This window comes from Vanessa cardui, chromosome 15 (genome assembly GCF_905220365.1).
Source record: "Vanessa cardui chromosome 15, ilVanCard2.1, whole genome shotgun sequence".
Classification (NCBI taxonomy): Eukaryota; Metazoa; Arthropoda; class Insecta; order Lepidoptera; family Nymphalidae; genus Vanessa; species Vanessa cardui.
Genome location: NC_061137.1, coordinates 12,075,259 through 12,095,560, shown reverse-complemented (window position 1 = coordinate 12,095,560; position 20,302 = coordinate 12,075,259). Strand labels below are relative to the sequence as shown.

The window sequence follows — 20,302 nt, the reverse complement described above, 5'->3', positions numbered from 1 at the left end:
ATGAAATGAGTAGCTATTTAATTTGTGGTCGGATCTTCTCAGTATCAACTTTCCGAAGCGGTGGTAGCTTTACATTAAATTCGAAACTGTAACATGACCATTAAAATGTGCTTTTTTTAACCTTTTTGATTAAATATTTATATTTTCGATTATCGGAAACCTACGGAAATAATCTCAAAGTGATAAAAATAAATTCGATTTGTAATCTTAAGGTTGGCAACCCTGTACTGTGTCACGCCACAGCCTATGTACTCAGCATGTAACAACAGATTACAAGGCCTTACGATATTTACTCAGTTAGCTTCTGTTATGCTAATCACCGATGTTAAATATTTGATAATCCTGAATTATATTAGGTGTTTATTCGCTAGATGTGTATACTTTTGTCGTTAATTCTACGATTTCTTTGGAAACAATGTTTAAATTAACAGATAATAATAAAATTATGAACTCTGTTATGTTATTATCTGTTAATTGGGAAATGTTGAAATTATAAAGATGGTTTTAAGTCCTGAATTACATAAATAATTTAATTTAATTTATCAATTCATTTAAATTGTCTATTATAAGTAAAGTAAAGAAATAGCGAGCATGGTCTTCCTGATCGCCCTGGTGGGCAAAGACCTCCTTTGTTCAGGCTTGGGCTTATTCCATCTTTCACCTAATTACCTGTATATATTTATTTATTATTATATGAATTATAAATATAAATGCTCATAAAAATTAGTAATATTCCGGATTTTAACCTACGTCTCATCTACTAAGACTGAGCTATATCAACGCCTTTTTAAATTATAAACTGTTCAAATAAGTGTAAAAATAAAATAAATTTTGCTTCTTTAATAAACTTAATAATAATTTATTGGTTTGATAAAAACGATAAGCGATGGATAAGTGAATCGTACAGACAATTTACGTATAATTACGAGCAAATCTCTATATTTTCTTAATAATTTAAGAATGTCTTCTTTCAAAGTGATGTATGTATATGTGTGCAGACAACAATAGCCCAAGGGGGTCATTTAAGGCTCAGGCTCATCGCCAGGCATTGAGCTATTGTGGGCTTATAATTCATTTTGTTAATGCACTGTTATACAATGATTTACTAAATATGTGGTTTGTATTAATACTGGCAGTAATTACACTGGCTCACTGACTCTTTAAAAAGGAACGCAACATATGACTATTGATGTTTGGGGGTTGAATACATGGTGTTGGTTGTAGCCTTGAACAAACTCCTAACATTCGCTTCTGATATGTAATTACTAATTTTCTTTGAGTTCTCATAGCATACCACGAGAGCAAAGAAACAACTATCTCGGTCCGGATAAAAGCTCTAAATCCAGTACTTGTGTGACGACACAAGGAAAAGCAATTTTGTTACAGTACGTTGGTCACACATATGACCTCAGCTTTATAGACCGTTCCGTATCACAGCCGAGTTTTGTATCGCAAATGATTCCGTATTTTCTTTTATAAGCCCTTATTATATATTCTAAAGTAAGTCTCATATAAATTTTACATTATTTTTTAGTATATATTATATAATATACTATATAGGTTTTATTAAAATCGCCAAGAAACTCAATATTTACTAGCGACTAGTAATAATTACAGTAGTCTTTATATTTATACGTTTAAATTTAAATCGAGTTAGTCATAATTTAGCTTTTTTAAATATGTATCTTTAGTAAAGAAGGCATATTATTCAATACAGACGTTAAAAAAAGCGTGGAATCAATACTAGTTGACTTCCAAGCAGGATTAATTATATACATATATAAGCGTATATAACTAACTGTATTTTTACATGTCGAAAAGGAGTGACAACTGTGTTCCTTGCCGGTTCCTCTCGGTAGAATTTACTTTCCGAACTTAAATGACGATTCGAAAGTACTTATAAAAGCCTACTCAAATTAAGTATATTTTGATTTTGATATGATCGATGTCATTATGTAAAACTATTCTGAAATGTCAGATTGAGTCAATACACAATTTCCAAAGCGATTTAATCCTAGGGCGCGTTAAATTGAATGCCCTCTCAAAATGGCGGGTCCGCTTTCATTCCTAAAATTCAAATTGGAAGTGATTGTGGAAATAAATGGTTCCTCAGTGAATTTAACTGGCTGCGGTTTCATCGACTGTTTAACGCTGAACTCCGCGTTGTCGTTTATTTATTCAATACTTTATTGTATTACACAAACAACGACAAATACGCGTTTTATTGACAGTATTTTATAACAATTGTTGCCTTTAGGAACTGCGGAAAAAACAATGTATGAGCTACAAATAAAATCACTCAAAACACAAAACACTCAAATATACATATATGAATACACATACACACACACAAACAGAAAAAAATACAATAATCGGAAACAAAACGTTTAAGTGTAATTTCAAAATCTATATTAATATTATAAATGTGATAGTAAATCGTGTCTGTATGTCGCTCTTTCACGACCACACCGCTGAACCTAATTTGATCAAATTTGTTGTGAAGCAAACTTGAAATCCAAGAAAGAACATAGGCTACTTTTTTGCTTAACATATGTAACACCTCGAAACGCGAGCGTACCCACGGGCTACTACTAGTAATTAATATGTTTTTAGCTATAATATACTTAAGTAAAGTAAAGTAACAGCCTGTAAATTACCCACTGCTGGGCTAAGGCCTCCTCTTCCATTAAGGAGAGGGATTGGAACATATTCCACCACGCTGTTCCAATGCGGGTTGGTGGATTACACATGTGGCAGAATTTCTATGAAATTTGTCACATGCAGGTTTCCCCACGATGTTTTCCTTCACCGCTGAGCACGAGATGAATTATAAAGACAAATTAAGCTCATGAATCAGCGGTGCTTGCCTGGATTTGAACCCGCAATCATCGGTGAAGATGCACGCGTTCTAACCACTGGGCCATCTCTGCATCTAATAATATACTTATATATTTATTTTCTTTCTCAGGAACAACTCCGCCAGAGAAAGGAGGCAGAGGAACGAATTGCGGCGCAAAACGAATTCTTAAGGAATTCGCTCCGCGGCTCTCACAAGCTACAAGCGTTAGAGTCTAACCCGCCATCCAGCACAGCCTTCGTCAACGATGCCTACGAAGAAGATGCAACTGACGAGGCTGCACAGCTGTACGCTATTGTTGGTAAGTAACTTAGTGTTATTCGACAAAGGTACTTGGGTTAAGAAATTGTCTAACTTACAAAAACTTTATTTTGATAACTATGAAGCAAAAATAAGCAAAATAGCTTTGATAATATTTTAAGTATTTATAAAATTAATGTGCGTTACTAATATTGAGACTTTCATCGTTAATTAACAAGAGTAATTTAACAAATACAATCGGTAATTCATGTGTAGTCATTGGTGTATACATTTGCGAAAGATTTTCATTCAACATGTGCTTGTTTCCTTCACGAAATTTAAAACTAGTGACGTAATATTTCAGTCGTCTGGGTAGTGACAATTATCGGTTAAAACGCAGGTGTTATCCCCACTGGACCAGAAATGAGCCTGCTCTGAATGTGTATGCCAGATATTATCCTGGTTTTATATCCTCTGGACACTCCAGATCGGCTGTTAATAGCCACATAAATTACCAAGTCCAGAAACAGTTTGTCCCTCGTAAACTACACGTCGTAACTTATTCAGCATTATTGTGGCAAGGGTCGGGAAATTATGCTAATCCCACTAAATAAGTTTATATTCACCTTGCGCAATTTAGGAGATATTAATAATATACTATATATTCTAATGTGAGCTATTATTCTCATGTATTTCAAATGGTAATGGTAATATTTTGAATTTTATTGTGAATATCATATTTAAAAAAAACATACTAGTATTAATATCGATATGAACTTAATTACTGTTTCATTTACCGATGAATAAATTTACTATGTTTAAATTAACACATAATATATTATATTAAAAAAAAAACTAAAATGAACAATTTTCGAGAAAATACATTTGAAATACAAAACTTAACAATATCTGGAACCAATGTAAGTGAAATGGGACATCTTGTAATTTCACTGTATCAATCAACAAGAATAATTGAATGGGTTCAAAAATAAACAAAAACAAAAAAGTTATACCCGAACATGCATCGTATAGACGAATTGAATGAAGAATGAAACCTCTTTCCTATTTCGAGGTCGGATTAAAAAGTAACTATTGAGATTTCGTCCGCTTGATACAATCAATACGACTTGCAGTCACATCGTCATCCACTCTGGGCTTAAATAAATATGTCTATATAAAAGAATTAACAGAATTAAATATATGGAAATTAAAGAGTAAACAATTATGTATTTAGCTGAGATGGCTCAGTGGTTAGAACGCGTGAATCTTAACCGAAGATTGTGGTTCAAATGCAGGCAAGCATCATTGAATATTCATGTACTTAATTAATTTGTATTTATAATTCATCTCGTGTTCGGCGGTGAAGGAAAACATCGTGAGTAAACCTGCGGGTGTCTAATTGCATCGAAATTCTGCCAACTAATGTTAGTACGCATACTATTTAATTTAAGATGTACTAACAATAAAACAAAGTTGTGAATTAGGTACTACACTATCAAACACTTTGATAGGTTTAATTATGATTACCGGAATGTTTTTTTAGTTATCAATTTCACAATTTGCCATTAACTGTTGTTAATAAAATAACCAGGAAAGTGAACCAGGGAACTATATAAACCAATTATAAAGTAGTCTGAGCCGCAGGGCCGCGTTACTTCCAGCCCGAGAGGCAATAGTTCGATCGTTTAATATTAGCTCCTGGCGACCTAGCGCCTCTATAAGGGATGCAGTTTATCCAATCAATTAAACTCTTGTTCGCGCCAATGGAATCACTGCTATGAAATAAAACAAAGTTTCCGAAACGATTGAATGAATTCAAAAGCTCTAAATGGTTCTCCAATATTTTGAAGAATAACTCAAAATGATAATAATCCGCTTTCGAATAAGGATAAAATTGAAATATAAGTATGTATTCTCGGAGGGGATTTTAGTTGTATGAGATATATTTTCCTGTAAAGTCACGCTACCTACGGCTATAAAATACCTCTAGATGTATATAGCTGTATTTATGTATACGATTGATAGTTACTCAAAAAAGGTTTTAAAAGCGTAAACACTTGTAATTGATTTGGCATTTAGATTCTACCCTCAAACTCTGGCATTTGTCTTAGTCTTTAAGTTAAGGGTGTAACAAACATACATACATACATATAAGATAAAATAGTTTTAAAGCTTCGTACAAGTTTGTTGAATAGTCACCACATATATTTTACACCACGTATATTTTACCGCCAAGCAGAAATTATTATTGTTATTTTGTCCCAGCTTGGATGAGTGAGCAAGTGTAAGTACAAGGCTCAGGGGCATAATATCTAAGCTCTCAGGGTTGGTGGTGCATAAGCGATGTCGCCTTACATTTCGCTTGTTATTCTTAAGGCACCAATTTATAGAGGCGTGGTAACTTACCACCAGATGGCTCTTTTGACCATCAGCCTACGTGCGCTATAAAAAGGACTTCTCATTTACTTGAGGTGTTTTATTTAACTCGTAATTAAATATTTACAGATTATCAAGAAGTATGCGCAGCGCTGTCGAGGGTACAAAAAGCGCTTAGTTCGAGCGGTGAAAGCGCTCTTGCCGCTCGGGTCGCTGGAGCGGCCGGCGTGCTGCTGTGTCCCGCGCTGCGGACGGCACTGGCCACGAGGTCGGCTGTCCTCACTGCAGTGAGGCATAAACGGACCGGCCTCTCGCCTCCACAGACACATCGAGCCACTGATCGATTAAAAGATGTACGTATGAAACTTAAAATTAGTCTTTTGTTGATCCCATTTATTTGGGGTCTTTACAGAGGATTTTTAGCACTGTGTAAAATAGGAAAATCTTATCTCAAAACCCCATAGTATGATTATGCGTATTAGACTCTGTATGCTATTATAATACTTAATATATATTTAGTTTGGAGAGGAGTCATATACCTTCTCGAAACGTATAAAAAAATAACAATCTTAATAGGCGGTTTTTACAACTGTTAACCTCTCAATAATATTGTTTTTATCATTTCAGTGTATAGATGTACTAGGATCGCATACGGCGTCAGGAGGCGAGACGTCGGCGTTAGCAGCGGAACTGCTCTCGATACTGGGAGGCTTGGAGTTGGAGAGCTTGATACAAGCGCACGATCAGGCCGCTGCGTTGTTGGACCCGTCCTGCTTCACGAGAGGGAAGAGAAATAAGGTAACGAATTAAAATACAGTGTAAACTCTATATAACGACACTGAACGGACTGTGCATTTTATGGCGTTATAGAGAGTTGTCGTTAAATGAAGAGAAGAAAAATCAGAATTAAAAAAAAAAGTTTATTTTAGTCTATTGTTAGTAGTTATGTACAAAAAATATATATGTTATTTGAACGCTATTGCGTATACTCTGTTAGTTTTGTGTGACGCCTTTTGCTGCACCTAATTTTGTTGTCCATTTTTAATTATTTTATTTATATCTGATATAAAGAAAGTAATTTTCCAGCTTTCGGAACTTCTTTCGGTGGAGGCTCAAGCTCATCCGTCTCATCTTCTTCATCTCTTTGTTCTTAAACTTCAGTTTTTCTCACTGAATCCAAAATTTCTATGTCTATGAGTGAGGCCGATGTAAGCAGGCAGTTGTTTACTTCGATGTAGGTTTGAAAATTTACCGTATTTCCTGCCATGATGACCTGCTGAATCCACTCATTTAATGGAAGGTCGTCGTCGCTATCAAACTCAAGTTCTGTTTCCACCTCATCAATCGTAGAATACATATGATAACGTTGCAATCCGTGACTCCTACTTATTAGGCATGGTCACAGTCTACACGTGCAAGCAATCCCAATTTGTAAACAAATGAAGAAAGTTCCTAATGCGTGGTGCCGACAATAGAGTTTATTGAGGGCTAGAATAATAAAGCGACAAAAAAACGTACACAGATGCGCAGTTTTTTCTAATTTTAGCAACTTAAAAGATACTTTTTATTTCTTAATTGTTGTCGTTATTGAGAGTGGGTGTGATGCTTTGTAGAGTGTATCATTGTATTGAATACAAGCTAAACCAACTAAAACCAATTGATTTCGACACTTTAGAGAGTTTGCCGTTAAATCGAGTGACGTTACATGGAGTTTACACTGTATACTCATACAGCCGATTATCCGAACGCCGATTAACCGTATCGCCAATTATCCGAGTTGGTCCTAAGCGTAATATATATAAAAAAAAAAGATTATTATTTGTTTTGTGCTGTAGTAACAAGTTGGAACTCTAGAGTCCAGATATATTTCACATTGACAGATCGTTTGTCTTTATTCGATTATCCGAATCGACCCCAGTCCCAATTCAATCGGATAACCGGCGTTCAACTGTATTCTAAAGGAACCAATCATTTATTTTTCAAATGAACAAGTAACTGCTTCAAAGCCTCTAGTTATGGAGATGCTCCTAGCAATGGAAAGTAAAAGGCAGACGAACTACATGCATATGAATTGTGAATACAAAATTACATTTGAATACGAATTATTTCAATTAGTTATTTATTTCTTCTCTAAGCCATTAAGCACATGTTTAAAATAAAAGTATGTCGTTTCAGACTGGCTTCAATAACTTCAAGGGCGATGACAAGTATTTGCCGCACTCGCCTGACGATACCAGCGAAAACATCAAAATTATAAAAATAGAGAAAACTAATGAACCACTTGGTAAGTTATCGCATATATAATCGTTATGAACTTAGTTTCTTTTCAATATTTAAATCGTAATCGTTTTACCAAAATTCCCGTATCTAAAACTATTAAAAAACATTTAATCTGTCGTTAGAAATAAACTTAAAGTGTAATAATTTAAAATCTTTTATTTGTTCTACATTATTATCGAGTTGTAATTCAGGCTGTTTGTTACAGGTGCTACTGTGAGGAATGAGGGAGAGGCAGTCATCATCGGCAGGATAGTGAGAGGTGGAGCGGCAGAGAAGTCAGGACTCCTTCATGAGGGAGACGAGGTATGTAGAGTTGTCACCTTAATGGGTGAAATTATATAACGCTTACAATATTTTCCTGTGTCGGTCCTTTTACATCTCGTGCAATGATGTTCTAGTAAACAGATATGTTATTAACGCGCAAAAAGTGAAGACTAGAAAACGTCCTAATTGGGATGTTTGCCTTTAGTTGTTTCACGTAGTAATACGTTATAATACATCATAATTATGTGGTAATACGTTTTGCGTAATTAAAACATCTAGTTATCCCTTTTACTTATTTTTTTATCAAGCCATCCTTTTTACTTTTAACGAAATGTAAAAATAAACTAAAATAAACGGTTCCCGGCGCGGCACACTTTTTTCTGATGTTTTGTATGGATATAACGTATCTGTTTATTAGAATATCTTTGATCTCGTGTAATAACTTATATTTATCGTATGTAAGTGCGGTCGACATAAATAAATAAAAGCGATACATGCAAATATGCCTACTTATAAAGTAACAGCTCGAAAATATCTCATATAGGTAGGCAATCTCCTGAAAGAAGTTCATTTACCAGGACGTACAAAGTAGGACATATCGAAAATATCGGTGGCAAGATTTTATGTTTTATTTATTTATTTTTTTATGGTATTTTTTGGCGGACGAGCATATGGGCCACCTGATGGTAAGTGGTCACCATCGCCCATAGACAATGAAGCTGTAAGAAATATTAACTATTCCTTAAATCGTCAATGTGCCACCAACCTTGGGAACTAAGATGTTATGTCCCTTGTGCCTGTAGTTACACTGGCTCACTCACCCTTCAGACCGGAACACAACAACACTGAATACTGTTATTTGGCGGTAGAATAACTGATGAGTGGGTGGTACCTACCCAGACGGGCTTGCACAAAGCCCTACCACCAAGTAACACGTGTAGACTTTTTTAAAATATGATTGCTCACCGGCGAGTACGAAACTGATACATTATAGATATATATATATATATATATATATATATATATATATATATATATATATATATATATATATATATATATATATATATATATATATATATATATATATATATTTTATAACTATGAGACAACATCACATACATTACTCTGATCCCAATGTAAGTAGCTGAAGCACTTGTGTTATGGAAATCAGAAGTAACGACGGTACCACAAACACCCAGACCCAAGACAACATAGAAAACTCATGGTAATCTACATCGACTCGGCCGGGAATCGAACCCGGGACCTCAGAGTGGCGTACCCATGAAAACCGGTGTACACACCACTCGACCACGGAGGTCGTCGAAAATGCTAATACTGTGATTTTGTTTGACCCTCGCAGCTGCTGGAAGTGAACGGCGTGAGCATGCGCGGCAAGTCGGTGCACGAGGTGTGCCAGGTGCTGGGCGGGCTGGCGGGCACGCTGAGCGTGGTGCTGGCGCCGCGCGCGCGCCCGCGCCCGCCGCCCGCGCACCGCGTGCTCCACGTGCGCGCGCACTTCGACTACGACCCCGAGGACGACGTCTACATCCCCTGCCGCGAGCTCGGTGCGCGCACACGCACACACACGCACACGCACGCACACGCACCCGCGACTCACTCGCACTCACATACACACACACACACACACACACGCACGCAGACACACGCACTCACATACACACACACACACGCACCCGCCACTCACACGCACTCACATACGCACACACACACACACACACTCACACGCACTCACATACACACACAAACACACGCACGCACACACACGCACCCGCCACTCACACGCACTCACATACACACACGCACACGCACGCACCCGCCACTCACACGCACTCACATACACACACAAACACACGCACGCACACACGCACATATACACGCACACACGCACGCACGCACGCGACACAACGGTCTCACTCATTCGATGCTTCATTCCAGGTATAAGTTTTCAAAAAGGCGACGTGTTGCACGTGATCAGCCGAGAGGACCCGAACTGGTGGCAGGCCTTCCGGGAGGGGGAGGAGGACCAGACCCTCGCCGGGTTGATACCTAGTCAAGCTTTCCAGCACCAGTGAGTAAAATTATTAGTCAGAGAATATTAATTTAATTTTGTATGCAACAACAACAACAACAGCCTGTAGATTCCCACTGCTGGGCTAAAGGCCTCCTCTTCCTTTGAGGAGAAGGTTTGGAACATATTCCACCACACTGTTCCAATGAGGGTTGGTGGAATACACATGTGGCAGAATTTCTATGAAATTTGTCACATGCAGGTTTCCTCACGATGTTTTCCTTCACCGATGAGCACGAGATGAATTATAAAGACAAATTAAGCACATGAATCAGCGATGCTTGCCTAGGTTTGAACCCGCAATCATCGGTTAAGATGCACGCGTTCCAACCACTGGGCCATCTCGACTCGAATTTTGTATGCAATAAATTAATAATAAATAATAAATAAATTTGAGACAACATCACGTACATTACTCTGATCCCAATGTAAGTAGCTAAAGCACTTGTGTTATGGAAAATCAGAAGTAACGAAGGTACCACCAACACCCAGACCCAAAACAACATAGAAAACTAATGATAATATATATCGACTCGACCACGGAGGTCGTTACATATTAACTAAGCTAAGCTAACTTAAGCCGGTATTTATTTATTTTATTTGTTTATTTATTTATTTATTTTTTGGGAAACAAACAATTATAATTACACTTAATAGTAAAAACAAATATAAGAAAAACATAAATCAATCAAGTTTCCACTTAAAATTAATACAAATAAATGACATATTATATTAAAAATAAAAACAAAAACAGAAAGCACAGAATGCAGTGAAACTACTATAATTTAACTATATGACGTAAACTAAATTTAAATTCGCTAAGTTTTGAGTTAAATATATCTAATTCTGTACAATGCTTGTTATAACTTTTACATGCACGTAACAAGAACATATTCTTTGAATAGTCACACTTATAAAGGGGTACAAAAAAAAAGGGGTACAAAATTAGGGTATATACTGAGGCGTCTGTCGCAGGCGCGAGTCCATGAAGCAGTCGCTGGCGGGCGAGGCGGGCGAGGCGGAGGCGCGGCGCGCGCGCAAGGGCGCCACGCTGCTGTGCGCCGGCCGCGCGCGCCGCCGCAAGCCGCGCAAGCCCACCAGCGAGGCCGGCTACCCGCTCTACGCCGCCGCCGGCGCCGACGGTGAGCGCGCACCCCCCCCATACAGGACGCTTTTATTCCTCTAGATTCTCCCCTCCCCCATACATGACGCTTTTATTCCTCTAGATTCTCCCCTCCCCCATACATGACGCTTTTATTCCTCTAGATTCTCCCCTCCCCCATACAGGACGCTTTTATTCCTCTAGATTCTCCCCTCCCCCATACAGGACGCTTTTATTCCTCTAGATTCTCCCCTCCCCCATACAGGACGCTTTTATTCCTCTAGATTCTCCCCTCCCCCATACAGGACGCTTTTATTCCTCTAGATTCTCCCCTCCCCCATACAGGACGCTTTTATTCCTCTAGATGCTTCTTTACGTTCGACGCATCCTGCTAAACTCGAATATAATTTCACTCGTATATGAGACCGAGAATTTGATGTGCCGAGTAATAAGACTAAATTAATAAATAAATCTTATTATTCATTAAAAGAGTACTTTTTAAAAAAAAGTTTGGCTCGAGTTTTGTCACAGGAAAATAATTGTTGTATAGAACAGCATTGTAAATCTGTTTATTTGAAAAGAACAACTATGAGAGTCTCGCCATTTTTTTTTTCGCTTGAGACTGCTTTCCGAAACGATGGTAGTATTTAATTATCGATTATTCAAAAACCCTTCATTGTGAAGTTTACTTGAGTAAAACTTGATTTGATTTGATTTGACATTGTCTAGTCCGTAATGAGTCCTTTCGAATTTCAGAGTACGAGCAGGAGGAGATTCTGACGTACGAGGAAGTCGCGTTGTACTACCCGCGCGCCTCTCACAAGAGGCCCATCGTGCTCATCGGGCCCCCCAACATCGGGCGGCACGAGTTGCGCCAGAGGCTCATGGAGGACAGCAGTCGATTTGCAGCGGCCGTACCTCGTGAGTCCACTTAATAATCGTCTACTTAATAGTAAAACATCATACATCATCTACATGAATATAGTTGCCATTTCACTGACTAAATTAACTTAGCCTTTTTTGCCTATATCCAATTGAAAAATAAATAAAGATAAACAAGCCTCAGATTTACTTATTCCCTACATACCAGTGCTTGATTAATATGTCTTTATTTTTATTAACAAAGTTTACTTCTACTTTACTAAAACAAAGTAATTCTACCTAACTGATAATATTTACTTTAATTTACTTCCAAAATTTCGATGGTATAAATTAGTCGACGTTTTCAACGCCGTTCTTTCGTAAATGAATCAATGATGTTCTAGTAAACTGATATGTCATTAACGCGCAAAAAGTGAAGACTAGAAAACGTCCTAATTGGGACGTTTGCCTTTAGTCGTTTTCATCATAATTATGCCAGTAATTTCGTTATAATACATCATAATTATGTAGTAATACGTTTTGCATAATTAAAACATCTAGTTATCTCTTTTACTTATTGTTTTTATCAAGCTATCCTTTTAACTTGTAACGAAATGTAAAATAATTGGTCCCCAGCGCGGCATACTTTTATCTGTTGTTTAGTATGGGTATAACATATCTGTTTATTAGAATATCATTGTATATGAATAATAAATAATATAGATTAATCAAGCTTTTCAAAATATTGCTACAAAAATAATTACCAAAAGTGTAACTTCTCGTATACATTCTCTATTCCTGTCTCTGTCTAAATGAGTATAATAAAAAGAGATAGAATGTTTTACCATATAACTAATTAAGATGCGATCGTTTCAGACACGTCTCGCACGCGCAAGGAGCACGAGGCGGCCGGCCAGGACTACCACTTCATATCGCGGGCGCAGTTCGAGGCGGATATACTCAACAGGAAGTTCGTGGAACACGGCGAATACGAAAAGGCTTACTACGGTAATACATTGATTTATAACAATTTGAGGAGCGATGGCCCAGCGGTTAGAACGCGTGCATCTTTACCGATGATTGCTGGTTCAAACCCAGGCAAGCAACACTGTTTATAATTCATCTCGTGCTCGGCGGTGAAGGAAACCTTCGTGAGGAAACCTGCATGTATCTTATTTCATCGAAATTCTGCCACATGTGCATTCCACCAACCCGCATTGGAACAGCTTATCTCAGCAGTGGGAAATTTACAGGCTGTTACTTTACTTTACTTTATAACAATTTATTGAACACGATGACTTGTTTATTCATTCAGACTATTCAACAGAAGTGTGATTTGAACAGATTAAAAAAAATTAAGTAAGAATTACTAGTAGTCATGCGACTTGCGTTTTAGGTAGTTGGTTGTCATGTGTTAGGCAAAAAGTAGTATGTCCTTTTTTGGAGTTCATGTTTGCTTCATACCGAATTTCATAAAATTCGGTTCAGCCGTTTGGTCCTGAAAGAGCGACAGAAAGACAGAGGAATTAGCTCACGTTACTTTATATTTATGTTCGGATAAGGTTGCATTTATCATTTAAACATAATAACCAGATAAATTTTACGCTATGCTTGTTTATTTACTACCAATGTACACATAGTTAAAGTACTTGGTGTAATAACGTGATTTATTTTAAAAATATCGGAACATAAAAATTGATACTAATTTAGCTGTTGTATATTTCCAGGTACATCCCTAGAAGCGATAAGGGAGGTCGTCAATTCTGGAAAGATTTGTGTCCTAAACCTTCACCCGCAGTCGCTGAAGATCCTTCGTAACTCAGACTTAAAACCGTACACCGTGTTCGTGGCTCCGCCGAGCTTGGAGAAGCTGCGGCAGAAGAAGATCAGGAACGCAGAGGCTTTTAAGGTTACTAGTTTTGTTAACTTTGAAAATGTACCGCTCCGAATGCGATACGCTTGAGATTTGCGACATTTGCGTCGAAAATGGAGACTCGCGAGGCAATAGGACGTGTTTTCGTTTCTTCGGGAATTCTTTACTATTATTCATAGACTATTATCATAGACATTTATGAGGGTGCAGTTATTGTACTGATAAGGAGAACAAAGCATGGAGAGAGAATTTAAATTTGAAAAAGCCATTCACTTGAAAAGTCTGGCAGATAAACATACATCCCATTGTTAATACGGATTATACTCAGAATTAAAATTATTACAAATTTATTTATGTAACTTTCATTAGAAACGAAATGTGCTTCTATAAATGATTGATAATAAATATGTAATGAGTAATGTATTTGCAAATATCTTCGTTAATATTTAAAAAAAAAATCCTTAAAATCCTTTAAATTATAGTCAGGATTTCTGAAATTTAAAAAATATAATTATAAAAATTGTGGTGTATGTTTGTACATTATTATTAATATTAATGTATAAGTAATGTTTGTTAATGCAGGAAGAAGAACTGAAGGAGATTATAGCGACGGCGAGAGACATGGAGCTGAGATGGGGCCATCTGTTCGACATGATAATCATCAATAACGACACGCAGCGCGCCTACCAGCAGCTGCTGAACGAAATAAACAGCTTGGAACGCGAACCCCAGTGGGTGCCCGCGCACTGGCTCAAGCAGACCTAGCGGGAAATTCTCCAAGTTGCATCCTTAGCAGCTAAAAGACTGAATCGAGTCGAAATTAATCGAGAAACCCTTCGATCTAATACGAAATTAACGGATAAAGTCGAAAGCGATGTGATATACAAAATGGCGGGCGTCGAAAGTAACAAGATGGCGACAATTGCCGCCAAAATAATGTTACTGTTCACGCAAATGGTTTTACATTTGCTATTTTACTTTTTAAACGCCTGCGATAAAAAGATGAACTTTAATTTGAAATCTGTGAGAAATGAAAAAAAAATTGAAAACGGTATTAATAATTGTAATGCAATCGTGTTAAATCGTGGAGCTGTAGAGAGAAGTATAGGATTTAGAAATGTGTTCTCAAATGTAAAAGGTTTTAAAGAAGTTTATAAAAAGAGATCGGCTACATAATATTAGTTGAAAGATTTATTTATTAAAATAAAACGTTTTTTTTTTTCTTTTGTTTACGAAAAATCTCTTTCGTAGTAAGCACATTCCTTTATGTTAAAAATGATGAATATTATTATATTTTATTTTTAAAATGTGCATATTTCAAAACAGGAGACCAAACTTTATTTTTAGAAAACTGTCATTTTAATTCGGACTACTTAATCAAATATATATTGACGTATATGGTAAAACACTTAATATTCATGCAATTTTAATAAAAATATGTAACGGTTTAATAATCACAATTAATAAATTAAATATATTAATCTATTTAAAATTTTCAAAAGTCATAACATATATTATAAATAATAAAGAAAATTTGCCAATACGAACATATAATTAAAAATAGATAATTATTTAATATGATAAAGTTTTTTATTACACATTCATTATTTGAAATTAACAGTATATTATGTAACAATAATTAACTAATTCAATTTTACATCAATTTTAAAGTCAAAGAATGTTTATATAAATATTGTAACCTACACATAAAATATATAAAACGATAAATTAAATATCTCTGCTTTATATAGTAAGTATACATTTTTTCTGAATTCGTTACACTAAAATTCATTTCCTAAACCATATTTTTTAATATGTTAATATAATAATAATGCAAAGGAATTTATATTTTGCAATTATATTACATAAGTATTTGGATAAGTACTAAATAACTACGAAGAATAACATCAAAATTATTCTCTATTGCCAAATTTGTACCGTAGTTATATAAAAAAAAAAATAGGAATTTTTCAAAAGTTTTTCCCGTAGCTAGCCTCGTCGAAAATTTCTTAAAACGACGATAGGAATTTTAATCTATTAAAATGAAACAAGTTATCTAAAAACAGTTTAAATAGTTTGTAGACAAAGCAATATTTAAAACCCGTATCACACTTTACTATGACATATCTAATTTTTATAATATTCCTATTAAAAGCAAATGTTTTTTGCCAAACTAAATCTCAATTTTGTCAAATTTACGATTTTAATATACCTTTAGAAACATAATATTCATCGAGAGTTATCCGCTTCTTGGTGACGAAATTATTTACCAAATTCAATGTACTTTTTGTGACATGGCAGCATTTTTTGAATTGTTATTCTCGAAACTAAGACAATACCGGAAATCATAACCTAAACAATGAAACCTCATTTCGATATTTAAATAATGTTGTCAAATTTCAAAAAAAGAGTGTTCAGATAATAATTAATTTTTCATCGAAACCCAAAGTTTTAAAACTAGCATGCATTACAAATTAGTCTCTATATTTACCTTACATGTAAGTAGATAGCATTGTGCATTCCAAATGATTTAGTGCCAAATACATTAAATAAAACGCCCATAACAAGTGGTGTCACTATCAATTCTTTTTAATAATCACAATTGTTTAATAAAATAATCTTTTATATGTACCTTTATAACCTATGTTAAACGATTCATTATAATGTGTGCTGATTTTGAAGTATCGTGTTGTAATATTTTTTATTCGAGATGAATATTCGTATTGTAAGTTGTTTGAATATAATTATAATTATGTAACCTGTGGAGGTGCTAAAATGTGTAAACATGTTTTGTTCTGTCATATTACGTGTGTCTAAGTTCGTGGTATCTCGTGTTTGAGAAATGTTCGATTAATGCAATATTATTATTGTATCGTCGTTGCGTTTGCAACGAAAAATAATCGAACGTTTCTCACACGCGCTAACAGTTGAATGTGGATTTGTCGAAACTTCAAAGTATTGATATTATTATATAATTTATAAATAGTCCTGTAAATAAATATATTGACAACGTAGCAATGAAATATTATAAATACCATGTTAATAGTGAACAATTTAATGTAAATAATAGAGTACCTATTAAATTTAATATCAGATACAAAGTTTGTTTGATTTATTTTGCACTTGAGTTTCAAATCAATAATTTCACGTAGACATCGAAAGGACATCTCAGTCGCTAAAACCTATAGTTGATTCCATCCGATCATTTTTTCGAGGTACAATTTTTTTTAAATACACACAAACCCATAGGTTTTAGGTTAATAGAAAAAATATATGAATGTATAAAATACAATTATTTAAATATACTTATATCAATGGATACAGAAGTGCATACAGTGGTGGCGCAAGATCGAATCTTAATGTGGGCAAGATATAGTTTGCGAGGTTCTGTTTTTTTTATAATACTCTGATCCCAATGTTATGTTGTACTTTTTCAAATTTCGGGCGCGAGGCCCTTTGCACCGCGAGGCCGTGGGCACACATGTGGCCCACACCGCCCACGCCTTACCTACGCCGCCACTGTGTGCATAGACATTCTATAATTTACATTGGATTTTATTCAGCGGATCGTCAGTCAGTGAAACTCTTCATTAAAAAGGAAAATGTTTTTATAATACTCAAATAACAATGAGATCAGCATTCAAAGTTGTCATTGTCCATTGTTTTTGAGAGTTCTTCTATTCGGAATTTTCCTCTGAACTTCTGGCACAATATCATCCAATGGTGCGCGAATTGCATTAAACAAGAATATATTCTTTGATTAGTTTCTCGCGTTAAGAAGAAACACTTAAAATGTTCTCGTAGGTACCAACATTATTAAGTTACTTAAACTTCTATGCACGTTTAATGGGATGTTACCCAAGATATGATTATTTTCAATATTATTGGAAAAGCCACCTCTAAATTGCAAACGCTACTAAAAATATTGACTCAATGTTTTCTACATTCCGTGCCTACCCCGAAATTCTACGACATGCATGTGCTTTGTTTTAAAAAGTTACAAACTTAGTGTACCAAAAGTACTTGAAGTGTACTGCCAACAACCTGGGAAAAATGATATTACAAAAGTTTGGTGGTAGAATATGAAATGATGAATGGATGTTACCCACCCAGAAGTTTTTCAAAATCATAGGTACCTAACTCGTGCTTTTCCTATTTCCTTTATTTGTACCTATAAATGAAGCAAATAGAAAAAGCACATTTATTAAATTTTTAAAAAACAAATATTCATATTTGGTTATGAAAGAGTGTGTTCTATAGATTAATATAGGTAATAGGTACAAGGGTCTTAAGAAATAATAAGCTATACATATGAGTAATAATGTTGTTGAAAGTCTGGTATTACAAAAAAAGAAGAGTCTGGAAATTTTTGGGTCAGTTGAACTTGAATACACACGATACAAGTGTTGAAAGGCAGAAGCAGATGTTGAAGGCAGACAAGACAACTGTACTGTTTTATTGTTCCAAGCAGATTTTACAAACCTCAAATATCTAAATTTGTCTATGAATCAATTTTCTTGGAGTACCATACATTGCAAGAAGAAAACGAATTCCATTTGTAACGACGTCGTGTGGAGAAGAACCAATCTTTGTAAATACTTCTGTGCAATCAATTAAATCATTACATATACTCTTACATTAAAATACTCAGTGGCATCATGGCATCATGGTGGGCATTGAAAGAGAATGGTTTGCCTGGGATGTATGTGGAGTAAGTCCGTGCTATGTACAAGGGATCTTGTACCTACGTACGATCGTCTGCCGGTAACACCGACCGGTTCAATGTGGCTGTAGGTTTGCACCAAGGGTCGGCCCTAAGTCCTTCCTGCTGGTTATGGACGCTCTAACGGTGGACATACAGAAGGAAGCACCCTGGTGCATGCTTTTTGCCGACGACATTGTACTGGTTGGTGAAGATGGACCTGAGATCCAGAGCAGATTGGAGGATTGGCAACGAAAACTGATGAATTGTTGGCCTGAAAATCAGTAGAACGAAGACTGAACACATGTTCTGCGATTTCGGCGGTCTCTCCGGTCCTAAAGCCATAGCGCTTGATGGCGCAGTCTGCTCCGACTTCCGGTATCTCGGTTCACTCATTCAAGGCGATGGCAAAATAGGTCGAACGGTGAAGCACAGGATTAACACAGGATGGATGAAATGGCGGCTAGATACGGGAACAATTTGTGACCCCCGTATTACCCTTAAACTTAAGGGGAAGATCTATAAGAAAATGATCAGACCTGCTGTTCTATATGGATCAGAGTGTTGCGCTACAAAAGGGATGACTGAAAGACAATTGCATGTTTCGGAGATGAGAATGCCGAGAGGAATGTGTGGTGTTACGCGAATGGATAGAGTAAGTAATGAGTACATAAGAGGAAGTTTGTAAGTGACACCGATAGCCGAGAAGTTATGTGGAAGGCGGCTATCATGGTATGGGCATGTAATGCGGAGGAATGATTAACATATTGAGAGGAAGGCCTTGAGAATGGATGTGGATGGATATAGAGGTAGAGGACGACCAAGGAAACGATAGATGGATTGTGTGAAAGACGATATGGTTAGAAAGAATGTTACTTGTGAGATGACGTCTAATAGAGAAGTATGGAAGAAGACATGCTGCGCCGACCCCAAATAAAATTGGGATAAGGGCAGGAGGATGATATGATTAAAATACTCATTCAATTTATATAATTTTTATTGTGTAAGAAACACAAACCAATAGTTTATTATTTTCATTTGTATTGAACGTCCGGTGACGTGTACAGGCAGCATTGAAGTGCATATTATGTAAAATAAGATTTTTTTAATAGTTAAAACGGCGATATCTTACGAATGATTAGTCGTAAGAGAAAAAGTGACTAAACCATTTTTGAAGAAGATAAAATGAACTACAACTTTTGTCTGATCTATTTTTACGATAAAACTTACCGTTTTCGAGAAAAATGGAAATTACCTCAATTTTGCATGTTTGATCTTGAATAAATTTTTTTGCAGAAGTGGTATTGAAGGGGATTTTTGAAATTTCATTTATAATGATGTATTTAACGTCTCTGCAAATTTTCAGCTCTATGCGAATTTTGGCTAACTTATGACTTTTTTAGTCTATTTTGACTGAACTATTATAGTTACTTACACAAAATGCAACAGATGGCGTGGCGTCATGTAGCATTTTTATTTAAAACAATGAAAACAATTACATAAAATAAATATTCCTTATAAATTTGATTATACTAAATGTAGCATAAATAATAGCATAAGCCGCAAACTTAAGTTTCTGATATTTGATTTTATTATAGTCTGTAACTAAGTGAACGGATTAATAGTCTGTGACAACTAAATGGTCGACGATTGAC

The 20,302-nt window shown here is 35.8% G+C and overlaps 1 protein-coding gene across 5 annotated transcripts in view; it reads left to right on the top strand.

Annotated features, from left to right (window-relative positions):
- Positions 1-14,849, top strand: part of LOC124535804 (protein PALS1) — a 186,687-nt gene extending 171,838 nt beyond the window's left edge. For all 5 annotated transcript variants that reach the window (XM_047112158.1, XM_047112159.1, XM_047112161.1 and 2 more), the window contains 12 exons: positions 2,969-3,158; positions 5,603-5,826; positions 6,101-6,271; positions 7,649-7,757; positions 7,959-8,056; positions 9,381-9,585; positions 9,977-10,109; positions 11,085-11,251; positions 11,968-12,132; positions 12,949-13,080; positions 13,800-13,981; positions 14,528-14,849. In XM_047112158.1, the coding sequence (XP_046968114.1) occupies positions 2,969-3,158; positions 5,603-5,826; positions 6,101-6,271; positions 7,649-7,757; positions 7,959-8,056; positions 9,381-9,585; positions 9,977-10,109; positions 11,085-11,251; positions 11,968-12,132; positions 12,949-13,080; positions 13,800-13,981; positions 14,528-14,710 (1,959 nt within the window). In that variant the 3' untranslated portion in view covers positions 14,711-14,849. The remainder of the gene's footprint in view (positions 1-2,968; positions 3,159-5,602; positions 5,827-6,100; positions 6,272-7,648; positions 7,758-7,958; positions 8,057-9,380; positions 9,586-9,976; positions 10,110-11,084; positions 11,252-11,967; positions 12,133-12,948; positions 13,081-13,799; positions 13,982-14,527) is intronic.
- Positions 14,850-20,302: the final 5,453 nt, after the last annotated feature.